We start from the raw sequence: 22,665 nt of genomic DNA on the forward strand, positions 1-22,665 counted from the left end.
GTATTATAAATACTCCCTTCTTAGTTTTTGATATATTTAATAAGTTTTTAGTTTAAGGTTGTGTTTGTCTCTATAAACACATCTTAGCTTATTCTTTTTAATATTGTATTTATAGTTGTATTTCAATCTCATCAAATAGATCTAGCTGGGAAGCGAGAAAAATAATTAAAATCATTCTGAACATACTAAAAAATTTAAATTTACCTCTTATGTACAACTAGTAAAATAATACATTCATCAATTGACAATAATTTCCTTGTATGTTTTTTATTATAAGAATCTCTCTGTAATGACTTACTCATTGTATCTTACCCATCTTGTTTCTCTGAAGTTTAGTATTTCCCACAAACCTAGATCAAGTCAGTGAAAACACAGATCCTTTAAAGAAACTCTAACAAGATGAAATATAAAACCAGAGAACTAGAAAATGATAAATTTCATGCAGTCGTTTCCCAGCACTTCTGAGTATCCAGTCAGAATAGTCTTGTCCACCTGATTTATCCAACTAATATTCTACAGGATATGTTTAAAATAATCTGTGTCCATCCCCCCAAAAATATTCCCTAAAATTCTATTCTGTTGTATATGTGAAACATAAATATCTCTAATGACTTTTTTGTTCCTAATTTTCTTTTTTGATCCACTGAAGACATAGCACATCATGTTTAAATATACAATTATAGAGCAGTATAATTAAGCTGAGAAGCTATATTTGAGAATCATTTAATGAATTTCTCTCTGATAAATAGAAAATGTAAAGATTCTCATTAGAAGTATATACAGATACATGTAATAATGTGTATTTTCTTGCTAAAAGTTGCTTTTTACATTTTTATTTTGTTATCCAATATACAAATAAAAAAAAAAACTATGCAATACTCAGAACTGGAAATCCATAGAATTATAAACTAGTTATAAAGTGAACGGCCATATGACCCCCACACAAAGGGAGTATTTTTCTGTCCTGTGAAACCCCCAAGTGCCGTTTCCAGATTGTTATTCTCAACCTCTCCCAAACAAGTAGCAAATATACTGATGTTTTGACAGTAATTTCTTTGTTTTACTTTTTCTTTTTCACAAAATAGCAACTTCATAGAATACAACCTATGCTTTGATTACACTTATATTTAGTTTAAAATTCATGCTGTTTGCATTAATATATTTATCTTCATATACTGTCTTCCTCATTAACTCAACAAAACTATATTTGGGTCTAGAATAGCAAAATGGCATTCTGGCTTTAGTCACTTCTTTGCATATTTAACCATAAGAAGGTAATTCCAAGCTCTTGGTACCAATAAGCCCAGCTGCTTTTATTTGAAAACTTATGCATAACAAGTATTATGTTCATAAAATGCTCTGAGGGCAAAAGTAATAAAACCAATTGACTAGTGAAAGCACTAATTTACCTGCTTTTCAAAATATTTAATGTAAAACATACATTAGAGAGATAGAAGAATATTTCTGAAATTTATTAGACTCAAAATCGTATGAACTATAAAAATTAGACAAATCGCAAAACCATATTTGTTTCCTTTCAAATATATATGTTAACCTCTGCTCTATTCAGTAGAAATTCAGCTCTCCTCTGTGAACTGAACAGATCACCTGGATTTTCTTTCTTTTCTTTTTAAAACTTTTCTTCAGTCCCTTCATGTATAAATAGGACTGATACCCTTCACAGGTTGTTATAAAGGTCACCATTTCTCTACTAGTACAAAATGCCTTCACTCTGCACTAATGCCCACACCTTCTGCAGTTCCCATGCAACTGCCATGTTGGGGTATTTTGAAATCTCTGAAAGAAACACTCTCTTTATTTGGGGATTTTAAATGTCTTCTTTCCTCTTCCTGAGCATTCTTCTTCCTCTCTCCTCTTGGCCAGCTCTGTGCATCACTCAGGTGTCCATGTGCATGCGTCCTCCTGCAAGAAGCTTTCTCTGACACTCCCACTACCACCTCCCCAGAAATCTGGGGCAAGTGTTTTTCCTTCATGGTCCAATACTGCTCCCTGCACTGTCTTGAGCTGTGAGCATTTAGAGAGCAAGTGCTCTGTGTTCCACCATGGTATCTGTGCATTTCCTAACACAGTGCTTGGAACCCCAGAAGGGCACTCTGTACCTCCCCATCCTGTATACAAGGTATTTAAGTGAGGGTAAGGATGAAAGTCTGTATAAATAAAATGTATATTAACATAAGAGTTATTATTTCATAAGTACAAAGGGCCAGTTCTTAAAAGTAATTTCTTTTGAAATATTTGGAGATAGGGAAGAGGAAAAACCCGTTTCCTGGGCAGAATACAGGTGATAGTTTTGTCAGTGCAGAATCATCAAAAGAAACCTGGTTCTTGAGGACAGGTGTGGGGCATGCCTTAACATCAGTCCTGCCCTCTGGCCTTGTTCCTACTCTTATTTGGCAGAAGGAACACCTACCCTAACACCTCACCTGCTAGAGAACTCTCTCAATGTTCACCTTCAATGCTTAGAAAAAAGCCAATATCCAACTAGTTCCAACATGAGAGACAGATACTTCTGCTTTCCATAGACTCTGGGTCACATTGATCCAAACTGAGTAGTTTAATGTTTTTAATTTATTAAGCAAATTCATGAAGCTGGTTTTAGACAGTCTCTGAAAAGACAGGAGATGCCCTGAAAGCAATATTCCTGGAAATAAAGATGTTTAACATCACTTCTACTTGCATCATCATGGATACAAACTGAAAGGTGATAGTGACTATCTGATAAAACTGTGATAAAAAATTTGGGAAGCCTGAATACACCTCTAGAGCATGCAAGAAGAGGTACTATGAGATTATATCAACTTCTCCCTAGTCTGGAGAATTAGAATAACAAAAGGCAAAATTGTGTTTCCTTAGTTTATTTTTGGCCAAGTGGGAAAAAATGACTTTTTAAAAGCATTGTTGAATCATACATGAAATTAAAAGACATTTGAAATAAGATTAAATAATATCCATAATTTTAATGAACTATTTACAGTAGCAAAGCAAGGTTTCAGTTATATTTAATAGTTGTAGAATTTTCAATACACATGGTTTATTTTTGATAAAAAAAAAGAAACATTTTTAAATGCAGATTAGGGGAGAGAGCAAGGAGAGGAGGAGAGGAAGAAGGAAAGTAGAAGAAGAAGGAAAGATGAAGGGAGGGAACGTAAGGAGGCCAGAGGAGGGAAATTGAGAGAGAGACAGAGACAGGAGGCAAGAGTAAGGAAGAAAAGAGGAAAATGCACACTTTTGTTATGAATAGAAATCAGGTTTTCAGTAGTTTACAAAGTTAGCATTAGTATGAGTTATCTAGATTGACTGATTATACTGACCATGGTATTTTTATAATCTTGCGAACAATATTTTGGTTTTATTTTGCTGGATTTACTTCATATTCTTGGGCGTGACAGGATTCTGCTGTTGATTGGGGAGTATTTTATGTTCATTAGAGGCCTGATTAAGATTATTCTTCCCTGAATAGAATAAAAGCTAAAGGCTATAATTTAAATTCACATTTTTTCAGTACATATTTTCCTTTTAATATCAAGAATTCTAGCAGTTTTACAGATGGATTTTCAAAGGCACAATTAAAACCACATGAGTATTCCAAGGAATCTTTCCTCACAAAATGTACATCCCTTTAGTTCGAAATTCTATTTAATATTTTGGCTGAGTTGTCCCAGACACTTCTTAAATATATTCTCATATGGGTAGTATTAATGTCTCTTTACTAAACTATTTCATTTGTAATTTTAGTCAAAAGTTTTCCTGAGGTGATACATACAAGATTCCACACTAATAAAATCTGATTAATATATAAATATTTTACTACTTCTTGTCTGTCATTATTTCAGGAATCTCTTTTGAAAGCCAAGTTCCATGAACCATAAAGCACAAGTTTGCATTTGCTAATTTGCTTTTGTTTCAGAAATCTCGTTCTGCCAGGTGGAAACAGCGATAATGCAGTCTGTAGTGGTCTCATGTTCAAGTCCCAGTAATGAGAATGGAAATCACAGACTTGCAACCAAAGCTTTGAGTATTGTTTCTTCTACCCAAGGGAACGTCAAAAGTAAATGAGAAATAACACCTTTGCCTACGAAGAAGGCTTCAGAAAGTATTAGAATGAGCAAAGACTTCACTTATTTGTGCTAAATCAGTCTTAGCATCAGGTGTACATTGAAATTTCTGGTGCATCTGCTCAGCAAAAGCACAACTCCACAATAAAATTAAAATAACGTAAATATAAAGCATTCCTGGTATAGTCATAGAGATGCACAGAATGAGAGATTCTCTGGCTTTTCTCTCCTGAACCACTTAATTTCTGAAAATTAAAAAATGCCTTTCCACTTCTAGGCTGTCCAAAACAAAATCAGCAGATGTCAGTTTTCCATGTGTATTCTCTATCCGCTGTCATCACTACTGACTGTGTACTACCAATAATGGACATCCTTTAGGTGTTACGTGTGCTCATTCATCTTCCAAACACAACAAATCAGTTTGCAAGAGAAATTGGTTATAAATGTGAAGACCATAATGAACTCAGAAACCAATAAAATCATGTAGTACATGACGCTTAAATTGTCACCATTTGAAAAATCCTCTAATATGTTTTCATTGACCTAGTCGATGTGCTTTGAAAGAAAAGACAAGTTAGTTCTGTATATTGCCCTTTAAGTGTCTTGAACATTGCTTTTTCACCTTCTCACGCATATGTCTTAGATTATACAGATGAACGGGAAAAGCGTGCACTACATCTTTCCTCATGCAAGGATAAAAATAACAAGAGACTCCAAGGATCACACGGTTTCAGGTAAAGGACATCAAATACTCTACTTCTTTTACTTTAATGTTGGATTGAGATATGTATTTGAATTTCAATTTAGATGACTCATTCAGTTTTAGAAAATGCAACTTCTATGTCAAAACTTGTGTATTGGAAAATTTCAGAAAATAAGCAGCACTTGGACATAAAAGACAATAATGGCATGACTGAATGGTGTATATTTAGATCATTCTATTAGTTAACTTCATTTTTTTTAAATGTACATGATACTGCAGTGCTCCATAATTACTGCACTATTGAGTAATATGGTCACTGGTTTTAGGACCATAAAGCATTCTTACACAGAAAGTAAAAAACTATCATGAATTTTTCTGAGGAATAAATTCCCCTGTACCTTATCAACTGGAACATTATCAATTATGCTGAGTTTTTGTTTATTTGCTTATTTGTGTTCTTCTGTAAATCGAATTTATGACAGAATTTTTCAACTTTTTATTTTGAAATAAACCTCGGGCTCCCAGAAAATAGTACAGTCATTTCTTTTGCCCGCCCTTTACCCAGTTTCACCAATGCTAACATCTGTCTAATCACAAAAAATGATGAAAACAAGAAATCAACATTATTATGTAGTATTAAAATATCTACAAGCCTTATCCAAATTTTGAGTTTCCCCATTAACCCACTACTTTTTTTTTTTACTGGTCCAAGATCTAATCTAGATCTCAGATTCCATTTAGTTGCATTTAGTGCACAAATAAAAAGTTCTGTTATGTAAATCTGTGAGATGAAGTATAAATTTTGTCTAAGTTAATCAATTTTTAAAATATGAATATCACCTATATTCTCACTCAGATACATTCTGTGTTTCATAGACCCTGTATATCAACAAATATTCCTAAGTATGTATGTTCATATATATGGATATAGGTATGGGTCGTATATTTAACATGGCGTATGTGCCGAAGGGGGTTTTTAAGGACTGATACAAGAAAGAATGAAAAGAAATACTTCTTCAGTATACTTGCTGTTGTTCCTTGCAGATTTTAGACCCTAGAGCATGTAGATGGGGAACATGTTTTGCTTTGAGCAATTTTCCTCTCTTTAGTTTTATTGAGAATGAATCGATTAGAAGTCTAGTGTTGTTTTCCTTTTAAGATTGGGTCATTTTTCTCCTGCCAGGGACAGATAATTCAACCTTTCATGGTTTTATTGCATGCAGACCATGTTTTAAGCACTGATACATTCCAGGAGTGAGACTTAAAATCCATGGGCTTTTTTGTAGAAATAATTACTTGCTACAAACTATTTCAGTTCCCTCCAGCACATAAAGCAAAATAGTGTAATACTTTCTTAAAATGCCAAAATTATTTTTTTTCAGGGAGTACAACAAAAATCTTCAAAACATTTTTACTGAATCATAAGGATTCTATATCAATGTGTCTGTTTTCCAGTTGTACTATTTTTACCATAATTTTATAGTATATCAAAGTAATTATCCCCTCAACCTTACTATTTTTTTTGCAACCTATCATTTTAATTTGTTTTATTTTACTACAATTAGAAGATTTTTAAATAAAGAATAACAAAAATAAGAGCTATTGATATGTTGTTAGAAATATTCCAGTCTAAATTCAGTTCCCTCAGTATATAGTTTCTGCAAAATGAGAAAAGATTATAGTTTTCAACAATGAATTTTCTATCATCTCTCTGCATGCTTGTTTTATTTTGATATTTGCCTAAAATAATAATAAAAATATTTTCTTGTTATATTTACCATCCTTTGATTACTACTAATGTAGTTTTCATCTGTCCTCATGTAGCACTATGTCATTCTAAATTAAATGTTTTGAAACAATTTGTATTGTCTTCAAATAAGTCTTGAGCACCTCAAAGGGATTTAAATACATGTATATGCAGGACTAAAGCCAGAAGTAGAAATTTTTGGTGAACAGCATCTAGAAATTTGAAGTTAGTGGCAGGCAAACCCTGGCCTAGAGAATTTACACACCTGGCTAGTCTCTCTGCCATTTGCTGCTCCACCAGAAGCCTAGTTTGAGTGAGTAAATATTTCATGATACTAAGGTTTTACTGTTATTTTTAGCAATCAATGCCATTTTTATGTCCATGTTTTCAGTGAAAATTAAGTGTGTCTTTTAGCAATGCATCATAAAATATTTACAGATTAAACACTATCTTGTGTGGAATTTGCTTCAAAATTAGCTGTGTGGAGAGTGGTAGAGAAATAGGTGAAACAAAATTGACCATGATTTGATTAATTGTTGGAGCTGGAAGATTAACCTTATGGGGTTTTATTATAGTCTTGTCACTACTTTTTATGTCTGAAATTTTACATAATAAGAAATAATTAAAATTCCTGTTTGTCTCTCATGTTTGGAGAAAAACAGCCATATCCAATAGCTTCATCAATAGTGAAAAAGCTCGCTAAGCTAGTAACTTCACTGCCTTTGAAAAACAAGATAAGGTTATGATCAAGGAAGGAGTAAAGAATAAAATGTAGTATTTCTGCTCTTCCAAACAGAGGGGGAAATGGTCCAGTCGTGAATTTTCATTTTGGTTATATAAAACCTTTGAAAGGAGAAAATACTGTGTATCTTTTATAACATTTTAATAAACCATTCTAACTGGGTAAAGCATTAAAATATTTTATAAGAATTATATAAAGCACACCTCACAGAAAAGAAAAAATATGTTTTTTTTATTTATTGGAAACAAAAGTAATTTCAGATAAGGAGACAGGAATAGGAAGTGTCTGTATTTTGGGTTTTTTAAAATTTTTTCTTCTGTGTGCTTCTCAAAGTCTCAGCTCAGAACCCTCATGGTTCCCAAGATTCTTACAGGGGGTTTTTCAGGTCAGAATTATTTTCATAGTAATATTAAGGCAGCATTTGCCTTTTGCACTCTCATTTTCCTGTGACTATACAGTAGAGCTTTTCAGAGATTACATCATGTGTAACATCACAACACATTGTATACAGAGTAGATAAGAAAATTCAGTTCTTTTTTAGATCAATAGCAAGTATATTTGCAATGCTGTAAATCAATGCCACTTTACTCATAAATGTTGTGTTTTAAAAATACAGTATTTTTTTATTAAAATGTGATTTATCTTAGCATGGAATGGGCTTATTAATATTTAAAACTCATTAATAAATACTTTAAATTCTCAGTTTTTGTTTATAATACAGAAAATCTACATAGTTGTAACTCATATAAACCAAAGCTCTTTGGAGTCCCCAGTCATATTAAAGAGTAAGTGGATCCTTGAAACCAAAATTTTCGAGAATTACTTCTCTAAGGATCTTTACAGAAAAGGTTAAAAAATTGTAAATTAGCTTTTCTCTTTCTAAAAATTTTACTTTAATAAAGTATATTTTGTAACTGCTTTTAAAGTCAAATTGAAATTATATTTTTTATTCATTAATACTTATTCTTAGAACACCCATGGTATGACTTACATTGTATTGGTTGCTGAGTTGCTAGAATGAATCCAACGAAGATCTTGATCTACAACTTACTCATATTTTACTAGGAGAACATTCAGATCTATCACTTATTTAAACTTTGAGAATAAATTTGCACATCCATGAAATAGACCAGCTCTCTGTATCTCACATAATTTCAAGTGAACCTAGCACAAAATCTTCTACTTCCTATACACTCAACAAATGTTATTTCCCCTTCTCTTAGAGAGAAATTATCAGGAAAAAAAGAGACTAAAATGTAATGCTCGAGAAATGAGTCTCTTTTATTTAGAACTCTATCATATGGCTCCAGAAAAACAGCTGTTTGAAACAAGTCAAAGAAATTCTTCTGATTTGAAAAAAGATACTTGCTTATGTATAGTTCCGTAATGGACTGTCTACATCTGCAAGACTAGAAAGACTAATTAGGAAATGTAATAGGGAAGAATATTAAACATGTTTAGATTCAAAAGATAGCAGTGTCTTACATGGAAATATCAGCTCACTTTCTATTTCCCATTAATCCACCGTCTTTATGAGCTTTTAGGAATAGGAGACAAAGGTAATGGATCTCATTGAATCTGAGTTGATAACAATACCCAATGTGGGTAGCCCTTTTAAATGATTATTTTAACAATTTTATTAAGGTATAATGTACGTATCATAAATGTGCACGCTGTAAGTGTACAAATCAGTGACTTTTAGTAAATGTATGGAGTTGTGTGACCATCACCACAATCATGTTTTAGAACATTTCAGTCATCATAAAGAGTTCCCTTGAACCTACTAGCAACATCCACTTCTAACACTCCTCTCCCACCCACAAGTGAGCAATTTACTTTCTGTCTCTGTAAGTTTACCTTTTCTGGGCATTTCATATATATATTAAATCATACAGTAAGCTGTTTTGGTGTCTGGCTCCTCTCACCACTGTTTTTGAGATTTATCTGTTGTGTATCAGATGTTTGTTCTTTTTATGGCTTTTCTTCATCTTCTGCCCTTCATTAGTATTTATCTAATGTCTTACTATAGCATCAGTCCTGGTGAATCTTTAAAGGCTAATGTCTAAGAACTCAACTGTCTCTATCCAGACTTAGTTGAGACTAAGTCATATACTAGAAGATATTCTGCATCCATCCAGTTGTATTGTTTGTATCATAAATTAACCTTTACTAAGAACAGTATCACTGAACCAAGAAACTTGTGACAGAAAAGCTGCACAGAGAGAGCTAGTATCTTCTTTAACTCTGACCCTTGACAACCCCTTGTGGAAACATACAGTTCATTGTTCTGTTTCTGTTTCCATTTTGAGGCTAAATCTTTAGAACACTTGCACTGGTGTACAAGCTGGACTGGTGGATGAGGATGTGGGGCAGGGGTGGTAGGGAAAGAGAGGGAGAAAAGAGGAGAAAAAACAAGGAAGGAAGAATGGAAGAAAGGGAGGGAGGGAGGAAGAAAGGAAAGATGAAATTCGTGTAGAAGTATCATATTCCCTGGAAATAAGAAACACTGTTTTACCAAAATATATCCCTACTAGATAAATGACAGAAGGATTCCATAACTCAGTACTACTGCTTGTTAAATGTTTGAGCTGTGTTGATGCTGACCCCAGGGATTGTCTTTGGAGAGTAACGTGGGAAGGGAACAGGACTTGGAAAAGAGCTGGCTTTTAGAATTTGGAGATTTTGAAAGAGTTAAAAATGGTACTTCAATCACTGAATGGAATGAACTTTAATTTAAAGAGATAAGTAACTGTATCTTCAGTAAAGGAGAAGAATTCTGCTTTCTTTGAGTGCTTTCATTTTAAAATCTCCTTGACATTTGTAACAAAACTTTATCTGGTGCTGTATCCACTAACTAATTTTTAGCTTATTTTTTTAGAAAGATCAATTTAAAATATCAACAGTTTATTTCTGTCTCAATTAGATTTCTTGTAATAGTCATTCTCCATCTTTTTTCCGTGTGGCTAATTACAGGAAACCCTGTTCTATGGAGTAAGGAGCAGTTAACAGTGTTCATAAGTCAAGAATGCTTTTATTGTGCCTGTACTAAGTGCCATGTTAATGTACAAACCATATTAGTTGATGAGTTAATGCTTAAAACTGAATAATAAGTCATAAGTTAAGTTCATGTTTTCACTTTATCACTTGCAATCATTTATGTGTTTGGATTGTGTCTTCTCAATTTATGATAGTTATTACTATCTTTTTGTAAGTTAAGTGCTCCTCAATTTCATAAATGAATTATATGCTCTGTAATTTCTTATACTGGAATATTTTCATATAAAATGTTTACAAAATATCTGGTCAAGATGGACGAAGCCTTAGTATATTACTGAATATGGCTGAAACAAAGAATTATTTGTCAGTATCAGGTTAATCATTGTAGATCTTGCCAAGATCTCAGAAAGTTCTCTTTCATATCAGCCATTATTGAAATCAGAATAATGTTCTTTTGTTATTAGTGTCCAATTCCAGTATTCATGTTATAGTTAACTTCTGGACACCAGAACACATTTTTTGTGTGCCTTATAACTTGTGATAATTATTATACCTTCTTAAATTTTTACTAATAATTTGTTAATTCTCCATACAGGTAATGGATTAGGAATTAGAATTGTGGGTGGTAAAGAAATCCCTGGACATAGTGGAGAAATTGGAGCCTATATTGCCAAGATTCTTCCTGGCGGAAGTGCAGAACAGACAGGGAAACTTGTGGAAGGTAAGAACAAAGATTTCAGAGTAAATTTTTAAATCTGTGCTCATATTAAATATATTTAAATTTAATTTGAATATTGTCTCTTTTTTTACTGTCTAGGAAAATCTCTCCTTATGGTTAATTATGAAATTTTAGTTTAGTAGTATAAAGAAGATACATCCACAGCTGTATTCATTTCATTTTCAATTGCATTGTTCTTTGGCAGTTGGTTTGCTATGAGAATACCTTGTTTAAGAAACCATAATTAGTCAAGATTTTTTACTGTCTGGGGCAATATTACATTAAAAAAAAAAACACCGTTTTGTTATAGGGATTAATGTTTTCATAAACACCAAGAAAAATTATATTGAATTCAGAGCCATAAAAACATCAGATGGTTTAGTATGTGCTAAAGTCAGGTCAGCAAACTATGGCTGACCCACAGGCCAGATCTATCTGCTCCCTGTTTCTATAAACATTGTTTCATTGGAACACAGCCAGGATTATTAATTTACATATTGAACACGGGTGTTTTCCCAATACAATACATAACTCCATTCATGAGAGACTGTATGGTCTACAAAGCCTAAAATACATACTCTCTGACTCTTTAGAAAAAAATCGCCAACTCCTGTGCTAAGTACTGTCTAGACGCTGTTCACCTCATTACATCATAAGCATTTGAAAATAATGAACTTTGCAGGCATATCTAATGGGCCATAGAACATATATTTCATCAATTTCTTTCAGTAAAATGTCACAGCTTGATTCTCAAGATACACAAGGATAATTTTCACATTAATTAGATGATGTGATCATTTGCATTTTCCAAACCCTAACACAGATAATAGTTTAAAAGTTTTCAGTGATACTGTTTATAATGAACATTTTTTTATCATAAAGCAGCCTCACCCTGTCCTTCTATTTTTACTGTAAATTAAATGCTTATTTAGAAACTGTTTTTCTGTCATTTCATATTTTAGTGAAATGTTGCCTGTTATTGTTTAAAACTTAATTATGTTAAAATTATGAAATTCACTGTCATTGTCTTAAATTTAATATATTGGAACCTACCAAAAAAGTCTCTGAATATTTTCATAGACTACTAGAATAAACACAATATTTATTCATCACAGTTCTGTTGGAACCAGCTTAACTAACTCACTAAGAGATGCTTTGCACATCTCTTCCCAGCTTTACATGCAGTGCCATCATGTAGCTGGAACTGATCATGGTGAGAGTGTTTAGAGTATGAAAATAGGCAAATGCTATAAATCAGGCCCTTTTTGTTCATTTATTTGCTTGCTGATTTTCAGAATTCCAGTTTACCAGGGCATCACCAACTATATAACTGAAAGCATGTTATTAAAAATATTCTAATGGTATTCATACAACAAGGAAAATTGGGAGAGCTTTCCAGATAGCTAAGGGGAAGACTGTATGTATCAAGATATAACAATTATGAGCAAACACTTGGTCTGTCTGAATTTTCTGTGACTATGATCCTGTCATGCCTAATACTACTCTTTTGATATTACAGTCTAGTTAAGATAAGGGAATTGAGACCCATTTGGAAGGATGGGAGTGATATGATTGCTTTCAGGTAGCATACTCCAGAAAGAAATGAATATGCTGTATTTATTTTTAAATAAAATATGCAACAATAACTGGGCCTAATTTAGTTTGACAAAGATAGTTGAATAATTTAAAGATAGATCTTCATACCCTTCTGTCTGCACACTGTGGAAATCAGCGATTGCTTCAAATTGGGGTGATTGTAAGCACAATTTTAGTGAAGCACTGTGATGAAGTGATGCTCTTTGCAGTTGGTAGCTGATGTGGCCATTTTTAAGTTCATAACCTAAAGTAAAAATAGATACACTGCAAACTCATGAAAGAAAGAAAACTGAAGTGAACGTAAAATTATGTCTGTGATTTTATAAACTCAGAGACTGCCACTAAAGCCCTGATCTTTTGTGGAACTAGTAGTTTTACAGTTGGTTTAATTGGTTTAAGTGGGAAATCATTGAAAACTGTGTACATATGACTTAAGATTTTATTTGTATTATTTTAATAATGTTTAGCCATAGCACCAGTCCTGGCCTTTCTCTGCATATAGATCCTCTGATCAGAGTCCAGCTATTGCATAACCCACACCCATTACTTTTTATTTATGATTTCCAGCTTTGCTTTACTTCCTCTTACAATGTAAATCTTTAACAAAACTCATGGTAGTATTCTGTCAGACTCACCATGCTGTCTGCAACTGTCAATATTTAGATCCTGTTTTTGAAACGTTAAATATTTTGAGGAGTAATTTTGACATAAAAAATCATTTATTTTCTCCCATCCCCAAGGCTATATACCCCTGTTCTATGCCACCAGGCTAGAAGGATAAATGTTTATCCTTTTTATGTTGAAAGATGAACTGACCAGAAGGCTGTTAGTCCAAATGAGTATCCACAAGGACTCACTTTGTTTAGACCAGTATACTTTTTGGCTTTATTATATGTTTATATTTATTATAGTTTTGTTTTGTCTATAATCATGTTTTTCGTCCACACCTGATAACCATATGGAACTCAGCCTCAAGCTTTAAAGATGATCGAAAAATTTCAAAGCAGTAGATTGGCTGAAACATAATCCTGATTTTTATGCCTGATGTGAAATATCACTATAATACCAGTTGTCTATCACTGGAGTTTGGGTTTCTTTTCTTAATTTTCAAAATTGTGCTTATAAATGTTGATTTTTTAAAAAATAAGTTTGTTGAAAGGAATAAAATTGATTGATTTCCCATAGTTTGAATTTAACTTTTTCCTAAGGAAAAGTTATACATAACTGTATAGATAGAGAGAGAGAGAGAGAAGTAGAGAGAAAGATGAAATACATGTTTGTGTTTATGTAGTTTAATTTCTCCATTTGTGTAATGAATTCCAGATAGACATAGGAATGGATTTGATCTCTTCCAGGTATATGAATCTCTTTCTACCTTTCTGAATACAAAAGTACACAGACTAAGCCTTTATGATTCATTATTCTCTTCCAGGTGATTTAAAACGTGAGTGGCATTGGGTTGACCAGAGAATTCTTAGACTGTACTTTTTACCACTCCAAACTACAAAGCTGTTGTTCACAAACAGTTTGTCTGAGTCTCCTGTATTTTCCAAATTTGGTCATTTTTACTGTAATAAGCCTTTCAGGCTCATCATGATCTGAGATGTTAACACTCTTGCAGTTTTCAATGGCATGGACTCTATCTGTTTTGGTTTTGGGGAGAGTAAGAGTATTTTCAAAGTTCCTCCAGTTTTATTCTCTGAATTTATGCATTTGAAACATGTTGATCAATGATGTAGGTTTTTTGATGTTCATAAGCCAAGTGCTGTTCTGAAAGTACTCATTTATGTAACTAACATTAAATGGAGGAGAAAAAAAATGTCACCGGTATACTTTCTGAATCCCTACTCTGGTTATTAGTTTGAAAAAATACTTTTGTTCAGCCGTTTTTGAAAAATCTTTCTGGACAAAGTTGTGTATCTTTTTAAATAATATGAGAGAATTTTATGCTGCAGAATGCTGAGAATTAGTGGTAATTTCTTTTGCAAAATCATTAGGCTGTATTCAAGAAATTCATTTTAAAACACTCCTATTATTAGCTTATGTGCCACCCCCTAAAATGAAAAAAGCAGTTAGAGAGTGTTCCATTAATCAAAATTTTCTGAACCAGTCTTTTACTTATATAACAATCTACAGTGGTTTTCTGAAAGAACTCAGGCAATCAGGTACTTGAGGAATTCTGATCTTCAAAATCTTAACATTTATTTCCCAGGAACATTTATTAAATAACTTTAAACAAATACTGGACAAAGAATGATCTTTTGCTATCTGTTGTTCTTTTTAATGCGTAAGATCAATCTTTGTTCTGTTCAGAAAATGAAGACAAAAGATCTTGGGGATTAAATTACAAATCTAATTAAGTTTCTAGAGTGCCCTTTCTTGCTATTTGCTTTAAGATTAAAATGGTAACAATTTTAGACCAACAATGTCGGAGCTGTGAAGTGCTCAGCAGTATTGGGGTTTTAAATAGTGTATAATATTTTCTCATTTTGGTCTTTGATATTGTTACTTCTCTTTGAACTAATTTGAGCATCTAAAAGTACACTCATGGGCTTTGAATATGTATTTACAATTTGCCGCTTCCATTTTAGATCTCTATCCTTAGATAAATGATTGTAAACCTTATTTATGTTAAATATCAATACAAAGTTCAGTATGATCAGTGCTTTAATTAATAGTCTCAAAATGAGATGCTTCCCTTATAGTCTTCTCAGATCAAAGTTCCAACCGTCCCCAGTTTGGGGAGTCTATAGTACAACTGTCAAAATCTCATTAAAAACATAGATTTTGTTTATTTTTTTTTTTATCTGATAAAGACCAGGTTCAGGTGTTTGTGTTCCATACCATTTGTGCCTATATCTCTTGTGTCCCTTGACACCGAGTTCTTTTTTTTTTTTTCCTGCATATTCAGTGCTCAACACAAATGCCTAATGTCAAGCAATATATGTGGAAATGAGTGATAAAGAATTCCTTTCAATTACAAAAGTTGGTACTCATTAAGATACCACTCCTCTGGAGGTTGTGTGAAGCAAGTAAAACGATACAAGATAAGATGATACACTCTGTTATTTGTAAAGGACCATGCGCACTTAAGGCAGCATGGATATGTGGTAATATGACTTCTGATTATCTCTTCAGAAAAGATGTGCACAATAAACTATTTCCTCTGGGCACATGTTCTTACAGCTGTGAGCTTCAGTGCTCATGAATTGATAAAACTTCTTCCTTTTTTTTTTTTTCTATCAGTTTTTCTTTGCTTTGGATTTAAATTAAGATCTCTAGAGTAGGGGTGGGGATTGGATTATTCCTGACAGAGAAAAACTTCCTCTGTCTGGAAATGCAGCACCTGCTCCCTATGCAGTGACAGAGTGTGAGAAGGGAATTTTTCCCACTGGCGAGTCTTCTTCAGCCCAGAATCTCCCAATCATTGTGTTGGCTCTGTGGTTGATAGCCGGCGAGGGCCCAAAACAGATAAGTTTTAAATTAGAAGTTAAAAATCTCAACTCAAAATAGCAAGTACTATGTGAAGTGTTTGCTGCCTGGCACATCTCTTTCTGATTCATTCACACTTAAATGGTGAGTGGGTTTTGCTCTCAATCTTGGAAGTTTTTACTGAAGCAACTCAGTAGTTCAATGTCTCCATTACATGGTAACCACAGAAAGTCAGGATTTGATGTCTTCTTAATTCACTGAAAGTGGACGTGATTTTCCCTAGTCTGAACCCCCTCCACAGCCGGGAAAATTGCTTTAAGAGGTTTGCCTTAAATCCTATTGGTGCTTCTTTGTTATCAGTACATGAATCATTATGCCTATAAATAAATACAAATTTCTTTTTTTTTTTAAGTTTGCCTTATAAGATTCCTCATCTGTTGAGATGCCCAGCTCAGCCCACATCATCTGTTCTGCCTTCCCTGTTGGGAGCAGGGCAGGGGCAGTTTCTCAGCATTTGCAGCTTAATGTGTGCAGCTTAACACTTAATCAGGCACTGACCTGTAATTTTCATTACAAATGTTTGAGTGTCCTAAAAAACTGTGGAGAATAATACAGCAAACAACCACGGACTTACCATATTGCTTTAATTCTTACCATTTTGCCTGTGTTTCATATTTTTAGGAGCGTTAAATACCTGTAAATCAATTAAAGCCTCCTGTAGTCCCCTCTCCTCTCGCAGACCTCCCTTACTGCGCCGGGACAAACCACCAGATGTAACTGGAGGTTGCGCCTTCATTTGCTTTTCTTCGCAGTTTTGTGTAGTATTCATAAACTATGTAAGGACTCATTTTGCTTGTTTATGAAATTTTATGAAAATGGTATCTTACTGTACTGTGTTTTTGCCACTTTTTTTAGTCACCGAGTTTATGAGATTCGTCCGAAGTAAGACATGTAGTTCTATTTATTTATTTTAACTACAGGGAAGGATTACATTATTGTTTGTCTCTACTGGAGTTTACTTTAAATATTCTCTGCTTATTTAGTCTATTTATGAGTTTTGTCTTTTTTTTTTTACTATTTCAAACAGTGCTATAATGAGTTTTTTAAGTAGTCTCATGCACATGTGCAAGAGTTTCTTCTACAAGTTTAATTTCTGGTTTATAATGACTGTCTTGTTAAATAATGTCGGAGAATGTCGTGTGGTTTCTTCAGCAGTGGTTGATTTTTCCAGATTGCTCTCCAAAGTGTTACCCTGTTTTTACGTGCACCAGTAGTCAATCAGTGTTCTTGTTCCTTTATGTCCTTGTTCTGCTTTCTCTGCATTTTTTTTTCAAATATAACATGAAGTAATATCCCCTTGTTGTCTTCATTTACCTTACCTTCGGTAATGTTAAGCATGATGATATTTTGTTTATCGTGTTAGCTCTTGGGTTTTTCTCATCTGTGATTTCCTGTTCTTTTGCTTATTCTTTAGTTGGATTGTTTATGTATTTTAAATTGAATTTTAAGGAATCTATATATATTATGGATATAATAGTTTGACTAGTATGTAGGCTGTCAATACCTTCTCCAAGTATGTGGCTTGTATTTTTGTGTCTTTTTTTTTTCCCCAAAAGTTGTAATTTTAACATAAATCAGCTTATCATTTTGTTTCTGTTAAGTTTTATGAATATTCTGTATTGTGCAGGAAGTTTTTCTTGCCCTGAGTCTTAAAATATTAGCCTATATTTTCTTCTAAATGTTGTAAAATCTTACTCTTTATACAATGTCCTTATAGATGTAGAATTAAGTTGTGTGGGTTCATCACCAGTTTTGGGTTCTGGCCAGCAGAAGTCCGACCGAGACGGAATGAATTACTCAAGACTGGAAATAAGTCAAGAGAGCCAGAGGGAGTAGGGAGCCAACTCCAGGAGCCTCTCAAATCTCCCATATTTATTGAGTACAGTCAAAGGAGGAATGCAGGAATCTAGGGAAGGACTGGGTGGGATCACAGTGAGTTCAAAGGCTTTGTTTATTGTTGGTGTTTGGCTCAAGGTCAGAAGACCCTTTTTGGTGAATCATGTTCGTGTTGAGCCTTTCAGCTTATCAGGGCGGAACGTATGAGAATCAGCTGCTTAACAACTTGGACTCAGGCGGCTGTGCCTGTCTTAGGTTGCCCCCTTACCCGTCATTGGCTAACCAGCGTTCTCACCTCTGAGTCTGCAGCTTTTTATAAGTTGTTTACCATTCCAGCCCAAGGCTGTTTTGGGGATAGAAGACTAACAGCAGGCTCACCCAGCGTTTATAGCCGGGAGCCTGGGTCATTGCTAAAACCTCAAGGCAGTTACTAAGCACATCTTCTTTAAGGAGATAAGTGGCTGGGATCTGTTACAATTTGTTAACCCACTCATGGGCTCCCACAAAGTTGTTCTTACTCCATCTATGGGCTGAGTAGAAATTTTAGGTTTTTTTCCCATCAATATGGATAATCAGTTGCCTGTGCACCATTCATTGAATAGTATATCATTATACCCACTGATCTGTAAAGCCCCATCTGTCATATATTGATTTTTTTTTATACATGTGTGGGTCTTTTATGAGATCTTTGTTTAGCCTGCTAGTCTAATTGTCTGTCCCTACATCATTGTCACACTGTTTTAATTATGATATCTTTAAGTCCTGACATATGGTAGGTAATCTGCCATATTGCTCTTCTTCAAAACCCTTTTGGGACAATTCTTGACTGTTGATCTTGCATGTACATTCTAGAACTGGCTTGTCAATTTTCGGGAAAATCTCTGTTGAAATTTGATAGTGATTTTATTGAAGGCATAGATTAATTTGGAAAAAATATCTTTTATATTGAGTCTATCTATTTGAGTCTTCAGTGGGTTCACAGTGTTGGACCTTTGTTCTGAGAGAGTTAATCATTGTATTCCGAATCACTATCATACAGTAAGTTAGGACATTAAAAAAAAAATTAACACATGGCAATTGTTAAACTTATTAACAAGTTTATATTATTTTATATTAACTTATAATAATGTAATATCTCCAGAAAAGGAAGAATAGAAAACATAACTAAAATAAAAGTTTGTTTAGGAAATACAAGGGGCCAAATCTAATCCTTTATGTGCATATCATTGGTTCTCAGCTCAGAGTAATCACTTTCTTGAACTTATTCTTCAAATTACTTTTCCTCAGGTATTGTATATCACAACACCATAATTGTGAACTATATTACCTGCAGTATACTTTTCAAATTTCAACAATTTTCGTAAGAGTACGATGAATCCATAAGAAGAAATACCTTTTAGCCGTTGAACCAAAGTTACTCATTTATATTGATAGATTTTCCAACTGAAAATTAATAAAGTATCTTGAAGGTAACTTGTATGTTTATTATTGATAATAAAATCAAATTTGGAAAAATTTTGGAAAGCTGTTTGGAGCTAAGATAGGAGTATAGTGTTAAGATCTGAATGTAGCTTCAAGAAACTTCTTAATGAATCCATAGGTACATAGAATAGGAGAGCAAAAAGTTAAAACCAGTGATATCCAGTGTTTGCTTGTGGATTTAGCCAAAGCTGTAGGGAAAATTAGCTTCTCCCAGGCCATTAGATTAGGCCTATTATTTAAAAAAAACGAGTTTATCTTAGTTCTTCCATTTTCTGTTGTGCAAGGAAATGTGCCTGTGGCATAAATTCTAATTCGTGGGTATTTCCCAATTCTTAGTTTCTACTTGTTTCCACACAGGCGGTATTGACCCAGCTAGCTAGCTCTTCTTTTTTTTTTTTAATGTTAGATAAATTTATGAGTAAAACAATACGTGAATTAAACAAAATAAAATTCTCAAAGACCTTTTCTCTATTTTCAGTTTATAGAGTTTGGGCATTTTTCATACTTGACCCACTTTGCCTATAAAAAGTAAGTTGCCAGCACTAAGAGCATGGCAACACCCTAGAACAAAATCTTTTCAGTTTTTCTGATAATAACCATACAAAGCATTTAGAAGGATAATCACTAGCTCTTGTTAAAGATGAATTGACAGGGTTTCTGGCAAGAAAATGTTGTTGGATTTATGGTTGAGAATCAGAGATTGGAATGGAGGTAAGGTTAGCTGTTTTTGCAGTGGTGGTTTGGATTTTAGCAGTTGGCCTCTGGAATTCCCTGTCATGAAAGAGCTCATTCCAGTAGCATCACTAGAGGACACACTCCTGTGCGACTTAAAGGAGAATGTTCCAAGGCAAGAAAGTCTCTTCTTATGCTTTTTTGGCATATGTTACAGATGGCACAGGAGTCAAGGTTGGAGACCAAGATGAGTGAGCTTCCTTGTTCTTGTTCCAGGGGGATTACCACATACAGACTGGTCATTAGCATGAGAGTTCCCAAAATTCCTACAAGACAGTGTGTCACATACACATGGCAGACGATCACGTTTCCTGTTGATATAAAGATTTTCTAATAAATATTTAGGAACTATCTTCTGGGAAGAAAAATACATAAATGGTGGGTCCATGGCCTGGTAGGTTGTGATATATTATTGTTAAAATACAGTGAAATCATACTTTTCCTTCTCTGGATATTTCATTAGCTATATTGCCAAGACAAAGAATGATATTCCTCTTCTTTAGCCATTTATTTTGAAATTAATCAGAGGAACTTATGTTTGAGTCCCAGTATTTCTGATAGAGACATCAAGAAAATAAATAATTGCCCTGTTTTACACACTTTTAGTATGTATAATACTCTATCCTATCCTAATTTGATTGCTCTTATCACTAGAAGTGGTATACCTTGAAATATATGTGTATGTTCATGTGACACTGCTTCATGATGAACAGTTGTTTCTATTTCTAAATTTCTGAATTTGTCTAATCAGCATGCCATAATAGGCTACGTTTTGTGTGTGTGTGTGTGTGTGTGTGTGTGTGTGTGTGATCTCGGACTGGTTATTTTGGAAGCAAGGATGTTGAACTCTCTCTTTAATAGTTATACCAAATCTTCAAACATCCAATACTTAAGCATCTTCAATATATAAAGAGAATGATTTTGGAGTCAGGCACATCAGGATTTAGATTGAGCTCTGGTACTTATTGCCTGGATAACTTTTAGTACCTTGTTATTCTCCGTTGGGAAACTGAGATAATAATAGTGGCTGCAAAATTGTTAACAGATTTAGAAATAATGTATCAGAAACATTTACTATAGTGTTTAGCATAGTGTTTCACATAAGTAGTGAAAAGATGGTACTTACTTTGGAGATATTTGGTGGTAAGAAGAGTATTTGCTATTTAAGCTTGAACTCTGTGTTTCCTGTATCTGTACATATGTAGGATAACGGGCCATGGTCAGGTCTGAGCTCTGAACTGCAGGGATTTAGAGTATTCCTAATGGGAAGAGCAGAAACTTGAAGTCAGAAGACTTGAGTTAATGGCATCTTCATGACTTTAGGCAAGTTGCTTATGTTCTCTGTCTCCTTTTATCTCATCTGTACAAGTTGAAGTTTCTTTTAAAGAGGTTTAAGGAGGTTAACTGTGAGTCTGAAAGAAGCTGATGCGTTTTTTTGTGCTTAGTTAACTCTAAAGAACTATGCTAGCTACAGAAGCTGTTTTGTTAAGGATAGATGAAATTAAATTTCATAGATGACAAATTAATCTTACGAAGTTTAGGCTTCCTGTAAGGGAGCGCTAATCTGCTAAAGGTATCTGCTAAGTGGAATATCATTGTAGGTACAGGCCTGAAAAAATGTTTTTTTAATTTAATGCCTGAAGTGGTTAAACTGTGTCTCATGTAAGTAGATTACCTCCTCACTGTAAAACCATAGTTTTAACTAATCTTTTAAAAAGATTTCTCAGTTTTTCTTCTTTTCAACAGTTTGTTAATCTTATGTCTGATTAAAGTCTACGGACATGCATGCAATTAATATCTGTTTATGTAACTTTCATGGTCTGTTAATCACTGAAAGCGTATCTTGTTCATGAACAGAATGGTGGAGTAGGTGTCAGGTGTCTGGCTCCCAGCATGTGGACCAGTCTTTCTCATCAGCTCCTTTTGTGTGTGGCTGTTGACACATCACAGAGACTCACTGGATCTTCAGCATCAAGTGTAAGGGATCCTCCCCAAACCCCTGTATAATGCAAACTTGTGAGACACTCTATCTGTTGAAGAGATGTAGGGGAGAGATTGAAGCTGGCGAAGAATCACAGGGTCAAAGATTTGGAAAGAGGAAGCAAAATGTGTGCTATGATAAGGTGGACGTGTTATACATAAAATGGAAATGCTAGCACTAGAATTAGGAAAGTGAGACTAATTACATGGAGAGAAAGAAGGAATGAGATCAGAATAGATAAATCATGACAGCTCAGTCTCAGGGCTCCTCCTCACTTGTACAGGCCCCTTACAAGCCTCCAGGAAGTTGAAAAAACACATGTGATGTTTGTGGCATTTGTCAGCTATTTACTATTCATCATTTGTTGTGATTTCTTTTGTCCTTTTAACAAGTGTCCACTTGCATTGATTTTGTATTCATAATTTTCTCTTTTTTCTTAAAATTACACAAGCTTCAGACCTTAGAATACTTGAATTCATCGTTACGTGAGATGGTTCTTTTTGGGGGAAGAAAATTGAGGTACTTACTGCAGAATTGTAAGAATCTAGTGGTATGTAGTAGCA

The 22,665-nt window shown here is 33.9% G+C and overlaps 1 protein-coding gene across 1 annotated transcript in view; it reads left to right on the forward strand.

Annotated features, from left to right (window-relative positions):
• The window catches only part of PCLO (piccolo presynaptic cytomatrix protein), a 310,882-nt gene that overhangs the window by 205,762 nt on the left and 82,455 nt on the right, over positions 1–22,665 (forward strand). Inside the window, 2 exon segments of the mRNA XM_032484107.1 lie at positions 4,720–4,810; positions 10,861–10,986. Of these exon segments, the coding sequence (XP_032339998.1) occupies positions 4,720–4,810; positions 10,861–10,986 (217 nt within the window).

Source organism: Camelus ferus, chromosome 7 (genome assembly GCF_009834535.1).
Source record: "Camelus ferus isolate YT-003-E chromosome 7, BCGSAC_Cfer_1.0, whole genome shotgun sequence".
NCBI classification, from domain to species: Eukaryota; Metazoa; Chordata; class Mammalia; order Artiodactyla; family Camelidae; genus Camelus; species Camelus ferus.